Here is a 9,216-nt window from a genome sequence, read left to right as displayed (position 1 = left end):
CCTACTTGTTTGTGCAGTCTGCTGAACAGAACAGCTCTAGGATATTGTGTCTTCTCTTGTTAGTTTGGGAGACCAGGGGCCATAAGTGTGCTGGGAAACAACTGCCCGAGGAAGAGAAGAGACAATCAGGGCTCTGAGAAGTTCAGACAGAGATCTCTTCTTGAGAATGAGTTAGGGATGTGGTTTAACGGGAGAGAATTTGAGATCTGATGCCCAACAGTGATGTGTGAAGTGGTCAAGTGGGAACACGGTGAGTACTGTGCTCACAGGTGACAGCTCCCCTCCCATGAAAAGTTGCAGCATAGTCCAGGAGGCCTTTGCTGAACTCCAGGCTCCATGTTGAATTTACCATATGTTCTATGACATCTTCTTTTTCTGTGTGGTCAGTAGATTTTCAGTCTCAGGAACAGATACTATCTGGTATATTTTATTCCTCAATACTTGAAAAAGTCACTAAAGTACTTGTGAGTTGAATCCCCCTGGTGATATGTTGTGCATCTGAGGGGTCCTTCCACTCTAAGACAGTCAAAGATGGCCTGGAAATATGGATCCAGAAGCTGATTGACATCTTAACTAGAGGCTTCTCTTCCTACCCGTTTACCCTTCAGAGGGATTCTGGGTGTCACAGAACCATGAGTTTTGTGACTTTCTACTCACTCTTTGTACCTGACCTGTTTGTTTCTCTGGCAGATACACACTCTTTTACGTGTGACGTCATTGTCAAGGCTGGTACCACACCTGGGCAGTCCTGGTGTGAAGGACAGTGCTCTGTGGATGGAGAGCCTTTACTTCAATATAATGATAGCAAATTCATACCTTTGGGTGACCTGGGAAATGCAACCAATGGGGCTCAAGTGTGGACAGATATGATCCAAAGGCTGGACTACTTGAGGCAAGAATTCAGGAAGATGCTGGCTAACACTAAGCAAGAAATGACCGAGATCAGTGGTAAGTGTGGGATCGAGTATAGAGGCAGAGACAGGTGACAAAAGAGAGGAAGGGCAGAGCACGTGTGGGAATGGGATGGTGAGTGTGTCTGTGTGAGAGAGCTGAGCATTGGTTCAACTTTGGAAGCATGTAATACCCAGTGGGTAACAAAGGGCAAGTCATGTGGAAATGACCCTGGCTCATAAGCCAGTGGGAAAGTCCTTACCTTTGGAGAAGTGATGGATCTATGAGAGTGAAGCATGAAGGTATTGTGTGTGATTCGCAGGTCAGTCCACTTTACAGGTCACCATGCTTTCTCAGTATGAACATGGACAAATTGTTGGTGCCTCCTGGACATTTAACATCAATGGAAAGTACTCCTTCATCTTCAACACAATGAATATGAATTGGACACTGATTGATCCTGAAGCTGGTGGTATCATGGATAAGTGGAAGGAAGATGAACAATTAATAAAAGATCTCAAGACAATATCAAGAGCAGACTGCAGGCACTGGCTCAAGGAACTCTTAAGGCACCATAAGGAAAATCAAGTAGGTATTACCTAGATCATTAGGGGAAACTCCATTCCATTTGATAGACTGGGTGGGGGATTTCTTGGTGATCTTTCTGTCTGAGATCCAGTGATGACAACAAGGACAAAGGTCTCTTTGCAGATGAGGTGTGTGTGTGTGTGTGTGTGTGCAATAATTTAACCACCATGAATTCTTGGGTTGATGGGATTTTTTTTGCATCATTCATTTTATTTCTCACCCTCTTCTATCTCATTAATTCTTCTCTCACTGTGGTTCTCACTGACCATTACAGTCTGAGCACCTTGTGTTTCCTGATCTTTTCCCCATTCTAGACTCACTGTTGCTTTTCATCTCACCTGATCTTTCTTCGTCCCTGGCATCATCTTCACAGGTGAGTTCCTCTCCTGACAGAGGAAAGATTAGGCCCCATCATAACCTTGCTTCCCCGACCATATTTCCATGAATCTTTGAGGACAGGGGACATGCTTCCTCTCTCTCTTCCAAATCATGATCCACCTAAACAGGTGTTTCATAGCAACAGGGGTGGAACTCTGTGTGTCGCTGAATTGCATGAGAACCAAGAAACTAAAGTGAGATTTCCTCAGATTTGAGGTCTGGTCAAAGACTCAACAGTTATTTCCACTTCAGCCTCACCAACTGCTGCTCCAGATGTGGTCCAGCCTTCGTCCGTGGCCATCAAGACCAACATCTCTGTCCTGCTGATAATTATCACATGCTTGATTTTGAATCTTCTCTGAAGAGAATACTTGGCAATTACAGGTACTGAGGGCAGTGTTGGGAGTGGAGTAAGAAACCGGTGGATGAGGAACAAGGAAGAAATTCCTGAAGTCCTGATCTTGTCCCTCAACTGTATCTTCTTGTTGATAAAGGAGGCAGGAAATATGAAGTTCATGTCACCTACTAGCAATAACATGTGCATGTTCTTCACAGGACAGGAATCATGTCACAGACCAGTTGGGAATGAGGAGGGAACACAGCAGGTGTTTGATCAGAGCAGTTTCCTAATCAGAAAGGTTCCATGATGCAGATGTGGAGACAGCAGGAACACAAAAGAACATGCCAGTTCCACTTAGAGTGTAAAGGGAAGAACATTCCCTCTTGCAGACAAAAATAAAGAGATATAAATAAAAAGGTGACCCAGTGGCAAGACCACCTGCTGCTCATGCATCAGACCAGAGTTCTAGTCCCAGAACCCACAAGGTAGTTCACGACTATACAACTCTAGGTCCAGGAGAACCTGCCCTTCTTCTTCTTCTTCACAGAGCCCATGTAGTCACATAGTGCACATACAGACATGCAGGCTCACATTCATACACACAAAATAGAATTGAATCAAGCAGCAGCAGCCTCCAGTTCCCCTGGAGCTGTGTCCCCACTGGAGAGGAGGGAATGAGATGCTGATGGGGTCTACCCCTCCCATCTGGGCTGTACATATGGACAGGGTGGGGCAGGGACAGTCACATCCACACCTGTGTGTGATACACCGAGGCTGAGAAATTTTGGAGAAGAAATTTGGATAGAGGTGTCCCCCCCCCGCCACTCTTCCAGTCCCTCCCATCAGCCCCTAAATCAGGAAGCAGAGCTGATCATCACCACTTTATTCTGATCTCCAGGTCTGCAGCAGGGTCTGGGACTCTGGGACAAGGGAAAGAAGGAGGAAGACAGTAGGGGATCCAGGATGGAGAGCCCAGGGGTGATGGAGGAGGGAACTGAATGACCCTCAGTGAGGGTGGCTGTGGGTAGTGATGACTGGTACAGGGCACCCAGGAGAACTGACCCAGGCTCTCCTCAGACCCTTCAATAGATGTGTTTCCTTGCTGCAGGTTGAAGATGCTCCAGAGAAGTTGTGAGAGTTCATCTGGTACCACTACTCTCCCTTCCATCAGCCTCCACCAGATGAATCAGGATGCTGCAGACAGCATTTCAGGGTCTTTCACTTTGTGTAGTCGTTTGGGTCCTTTCTTATCACCCTGTACTCTTGGTGCTCCCGGGTAGAATTTGCCCTTAAGATGGAAGTACTTGAACTAGAAATGTGGAAAAGACTGTGGCTATCTACCCATTCCTAGCATAGGAAACAGGATAACCAGATCTCCTTAGCAGGAATATGTAGTTTTACTCCTGTGTGTATAACTAACCAGTATCTAGGTCAGACAGACTAGGAAGACTTCCACCCTCCCAAAGATATTTGTCTGGGAGTTAAATACTGTTAATAATTGATTTTGTAATAGATGTCTATTATAACCACACCTGTACTATGCAGCCTTTGTTAGAACAAAATAAGAAATGTATCTGTTAATTTAATATAACTATATATGATACAAAGGGATACTACATAAACAAAAAGATAATATTTTAAGATATTATTACTATTATATGTTAGTTTCTGTGACATGCACTAGGTCGAGCAATGCCCACATTCACACTGAGAACAGAGAACCCAGAAGCTGCTCATCCGACAGGCTGGCTGCCCCTGCAGTGACAATCTGGCAGTGAAAGGCAGAAGATCCTGGGAGCTGGTGCGGCTGGGTCCACATCCTCCTGGTGCAGATCTGGGTCAGTGCTGCTCTCCACTGTGCTCAGAGAAGCTTCTTCTGCACATCCGAACCCGGGATGGAAGGAGAGTGAACTCACTCTAGTTTCCACGGGGGCACTGTACACAAGTGCACTAACACTGACACACACGACACATACACAGTGACAACATAAGAACCCTAAAGTATGGAGAATTCACTGTTGAAAACAATATTTATTTGAGGACCTTACTACATAGCACAAACTGGAATGGAACTCACTTTGTAGACCAGGCTGACCTGGAACTCAGAGATCCACCTGCCCCTACATCCCCAGTATCGAGCTTAAAGGTTTGTACACCACATCTGACTGATTCTTGGATTTTGAGCTCTTATGGGATGCTACTAAGTATTACTAATGTAAAATGCACTATTTCTCCATTATTAAATTGTAAACTACAGAGGCATTAAGTAGACTGGACATATTCAGATATCTCAGGCATCACTAAAGGAAACCTGTAACAACTAATCTTAGGAAAGAGAAATGCAGGACTAGTTGTTTAGCAGAAGTCACTGGTGATGTCTGTCCTTTATTCTCCTTACTGGAAGCCATCTGATTGCTGACTTGGCATCTTTAAAATGTCATCTTTCTACTCAGGTGTCTATGAACTTTCTTCTTGTGATTGTCTTGCAGATGATCATGTTTCTACAAATGTGTGCATGGCTGTATTGCATGACTTTTACATAAAATTTTTCAAAGAATTTTCTGGTAATTATTTTACTTCTCGAGGTTTGTGGCAACATCTATTCCATTTGTGATAAAGTAACTGTAATATTCCCTTAGTTCTTGGTCAATCTGTAAAAGTCCTGTCAAAATCAGTATACTTTTTTTGTAGAGTCGGGGTGGGGGTGGTTAGAGTGTATTGATATTTTGTTAGTGTTTTAACAAATAAAGAATGCCAGGATTGGCAAACTATAAATTATCATTTTGATAATCCTTGCTATTGCTTTAACAATTTTTGGTTAATCTCTTAAAAAGTTGTTTGGGAAAACAGGTGGTTGATTTGACTACCAAGACACAGGCCTTAGAAAAACTTAATTCAAATGCGACAGAAGCAGGAGCAGATCCACATCAGGGACATTTACGGAAGCATTACTGGGCTAGTGACATAGGCTGGAGCAAGCCTGAGGTGGTGAGCTCCATGGGAGCAGGAATGGGTGCAGATCCAGATCAAGGAGATTTTCAGAGGTAGAACTGAGCAAGCAAACTGGGCTGGAGCAGACCTGAGACAGCTAACTCTGCAGGTGCAGGTACAGGGAAGCAACCACTGAGCCAGTGGGCCAGAGCCAGAGACCGCTGCAGGTCCTGGCATAAATCTGGGAAAGCTACAAATATAAAAGTATTTCTTAATTTTCAGATCGATGCACTTTCATGTATGAATATGAGTGGTTTTTCACATGTATGTCTGTGCACCTTGGTGCTGTATATGGCTGTGAGCATCACGTGGGTGCTGGAATTAGAACTCTGGTCCTCTGCCACAACAAGAGTTCTTAATGACTGAGTCATCTCTGCAGCCGCATTCAAAGAATATTGAGAATGAACACAGCAGCATGTACCACATTTCTTCATTTCCAACTCTACCCAAAGCTACAGTAATCAAGACAGTATGACAGAAAACAAGCACTGATCAATGAAGCAGAACAGGGGACCTAGATGCAATCTTGCACACAGATCTTTAACAAAGATGCCAGGATTCAACGATGGGGGAGGAAAATCTCTACAATAAACGCTACCAGGGAAATTTCGAAGCAGCATGCAAATGGCTCAACGGGAAACTTCCAGTACACATGATACAAAACCATCCGCAAAATGGATTGAATATTTAAGTATAAAATCTGACATTGTAAAACTACTGTAAAAAGTATAAAGCATTTTTTGATATTTATTTTGTAATTATCTTTGAAACAGAATGCAAAATGCAAAGGCAACAAAAGCAAAATTGAAAACATAAAATTACAAAGGTGGAAGCAAAGGGGAACAAATATCAATAGAGGCCCAGGAAGAGGGCTTCACACCTTCAATCTCAGCACTCAGGAGGCAGACTCTGTGAGACTGAGACAGGACTGTTCTACTTCGTGAGTTCCAGACTAGCCATGGCCACAGAGTGAAACCTTGTTTCAGTAAACAAACAAACCATGACTAGGCATCCCAAAGACATTTCCAAAGCATACGTTGTTAGTTGGAACCGAAGCGTTTCTCAAAGGCCCAGGTACTGAGGAGTTTAGTCCCAGGTGTTGGTGCTTTGGAGAGGGTTCAGCACCTATGAAGGGCAGGACTGAGAGTAAGGAAATGATGTAATTGGGTGTGCACTTGGGGATAAACAGGGACACCACTCTCCCATTTCTTTTATTTCCAGCCATCACGGTCCTTCACATACTTCCCACCATGGTGCTCTGCCAGAGCAAAGAGGCCATAGACAGAAGATTAGGTACTGGATCATAGTGACAGAAACTGATTAATAGCTGATTACTATCTAATTATGTGTCATCAACAAGGTCTGTAGCAAAATATGCACAGCCTCGTACATGTCAATACCAATAAAACGGACTGGTTTATTTAGATGGACAATGGTCACTAACATGCCAGGAATTTCTTCAGAATAACACAGGAGTAGACAGCATGTGTACTAAAGATGCTGCACAGCCCTGCTCACCAGGGAAATGCACATCAAAGTCTCAGTGACAGCTGGGCAGACAGCTCCGTGGGTAAAACACTTGCTACCCATGCATGAGGACCTGAGGTGAGCTCTCAGGCACCATGTGAAAGCCAAGCATGGAAGTGTGGGTATATAACCCAGTACTGTAGGGCACAGACAGATACATTTGGGATCTCATTGGTCAGCCAGTCCAATTAAAATGGCAAAGACCAGACTCACAAAGAGATCATATTTTCACAATAAGGTGGAAAGAAATGCCCAACATTGCCCTCTACTTCCACATGCACATTCACAAGCACACACAGGTACATGTATAATCATATACCATATAAACAAATACACATCCAAGCACATGTACACATACATACACACATACATCATAGTAGCCAAATACATGAACATGCGTGGAATGTATACTTACAGAAAAGCACACACACACCATAGTAGGTGAACACACATGCCCATGTGTGGACCTACACACACACACATGGCCATGTGTGGGCCTACACACACACACACACACAAACAAATAAACATCATTTTCCTTCTTTTTTATTTAATTAAAAATCTTTTATTTTACATTCCAAACCTAGTTCCCCCTACCTTCATTCTCTTGCTTCCCCACACCCCAAATCTGCACCTCAGAAGGGACAAGGCCTCCCTTGGGGAGTCACCAAAATCTGAAATACCAAGTTGAAGCAGGACCAAGTCCCTCCCCCCTGAATCCGGCTGGGAAACATATCTCACCATAGGTAATACACCCCCCAAAAGCCAGTTGAAGCCCCCAGGATAAGTTCTGGTTCCCCTGCCAGGACCCCATACCCACCAAACAGATCAAGTCACATGACCACCACCCACATTCAGAGGCCGAGTTTTTTCCCATGTAGGTTGCTCAGGTGTCAGTCCAGAATTTGTGAGCTACCACAAGCTTGGGTCAGCTGCTCTGTGGTTTTCCCCATCATAATCTTGACTGGCTTGTGTAATAGTAGGCTGCTTGTTTGTTCCTGACTGCGCAACAGCTCAGCCCTGAAATAATCACACAGAAACAATATCATTGAAATCACTGCTTGGCCCATTAGCTCTAGCTTCTTATTGGCTAATTTTACATGTTTGTTTAACCCATCTCCATTAATCTGTGGGTCACTACGAGGTCGTGGCCTACCAGCAAAGTTTCAACACGTCTGTCTCCAGTGGTGGCTCCATAGCTTCTTTCTAACTGCTCCTTCTTTCTCCCAGCATTCAGATTAGTTTTCCCCACTTAGCTAAGTCCTTTCGTGCTACAGGTCCAAAGCAGTTTTTTTATTCATTAATGGTAATCACAGCACACAGAGGGGAACCCCTCATCAGGCTTGCTCATTTGATCTCTCCTCCCTCTCTTCAACTGAACTCCAAGAGCTTGGCCCAGTGCTTGGCTGTGGGTCACAGCAACTTCTTCCATCATTTACTGGATGTAGATTCTTTGATGTGAGCTAGGGTGGTCACTAATCTGATTTCATGGAAAGGCCAGTTCAGGTACCCTCTCCACTATTGCTAGGACTCTTAGCTGGAATCATCCTTGTAGATTCCCAGGAGTTTCCCTAGTACCAGGTTTCTCCCTTACCCCATAATGGCTTCCTGTATCACAGTATCTCTTTCATTGCTCTCCCTCTCTGTTCCTTCCCCAACTTGGCCATCTCCATCCCTCATGTCCCCATCACCCATTCCCTTCCATTTACCTCCTCCCAGTTTTCCCAGGAGATCTTAATTATTTTCCCTTCCTGGGGCCCTCCTTGCATGTTCCTCTTAGGATCCTCCTTTTTACCTTGCTTCTCTGTGACTGTGGATTGTAGCCTGTTTATCCTCAGCTTTATGTCTATGGGAAAAGATGTTCACCAACCACACATTGAACAGAGGACTGATCTCCAAAATATATAAAGAACAAAAGAAACTTGTTATCAAAACTCCAAATAATTCCATTAATAAATGGGGTACAGAACTAAGCAGAGAATTCTCAACAGAAGAATCTGAAATGGCCGAAAGGCACTTAAGAAATTGCTCAATATTTTTTAAAAATGTTTATTTATTTATTTATGTATTTATTTATTTATTTATTATGTATACAATATTCTGTCTGTGTGTATGCCTGCTGGCCAGAAGAGGGCATCAGACCTCATTAGAGATGGTTGTGAGCCACCATGTTGTTGCTGGGAATTGAACTCAGGACCTTCGGAAGGCCAGGCAATGCTCTTAATCTCTGAGCCATTTCTCCAGCCCCAGGTTGTGTGTGCCAGTTACGTTGTGGGTTTTTTTTTTTTTTTGGTCTTTTTTGTTATTTTGTCTTTTTTTTTTTTTTTTGAAGCTGAGGACCGAACCCAAGACCTTGCCCTTGCTAGGCAAGTGCTCTACCACTGAGCAAAATCCCAACCCCTGCTCAACATTTTTAGCCATCAGAGAAATGCAAATCAAAACAACTCTGAGATACCATCTTACACCTGTCAGAATGACTAAGATAAAAAACACTGATGACA

The 9,216-nt window shown here is 43.8% G+C and overlaps 1 protein-coding gene across 1 annotated transcript; it reads left to right on the top strand.

Moving 5' to 3' along the window:
• Positions 1–222: 222 nt before the first annotated feature.
• On the top strand, positions 223–1,494 carry LOC125390620 (retinoic acid early transcript 1E-like). Its single transcript, XM_087899908.1, has 3 exons — positions 223–250; positions 691–948; positions 1,214–1,494. The coding sequence occupies exons 1-3, from the start codon at positions 223–225 to the stop codon at positions 1,492–1,494; spliced, it is 567 nt and encodes a 188-aa protein (XP_087756034.1).
• Positions 1,495–9,216: the final 7,722 nt, after the last annotated feature.

Source organism: Myodes glareolus, chromosome 1 (assembly GCF_982192425.1).
Source record: "Myodes glareolus chromosome 1, mMyoGla1.1, whole genome shotgun sequence".
NCBI classification, from domain to species: domain Eukaryota; kingdom Metazoa; phylum Chordata; class Mammalia; order Rodentia; family Cricetidae; genus Myodes; species Myodes glareolus.
Note: the sequence above shows the minus strand (reverse complement) of the source record. Positions and strands in the feature narration are given on the sequence as shown.

Bases quoted from the DNA above. Each gene is read 5' to 3' on its own strand.
- LOC125390620 (XM_087899908.1), top strand. From the start codon at position 223: ATGTGTGAAGTGGTCAAGTGGGAACACG. The intron at 251-690 runs GTGAGTACTGTG...TTTCTCTGGCAG, and splicing joins AGTGGTCAAGTGGGAACACG to ATACACACTCTTTTACGTGT. The intron at 949-1,213 runs GTAAGTGTGGGA...TGTGATTCGCAG, and splicing joins AGAAATGACCGAGATCAGTG to GTCAGTCCACTTTACAGGTC.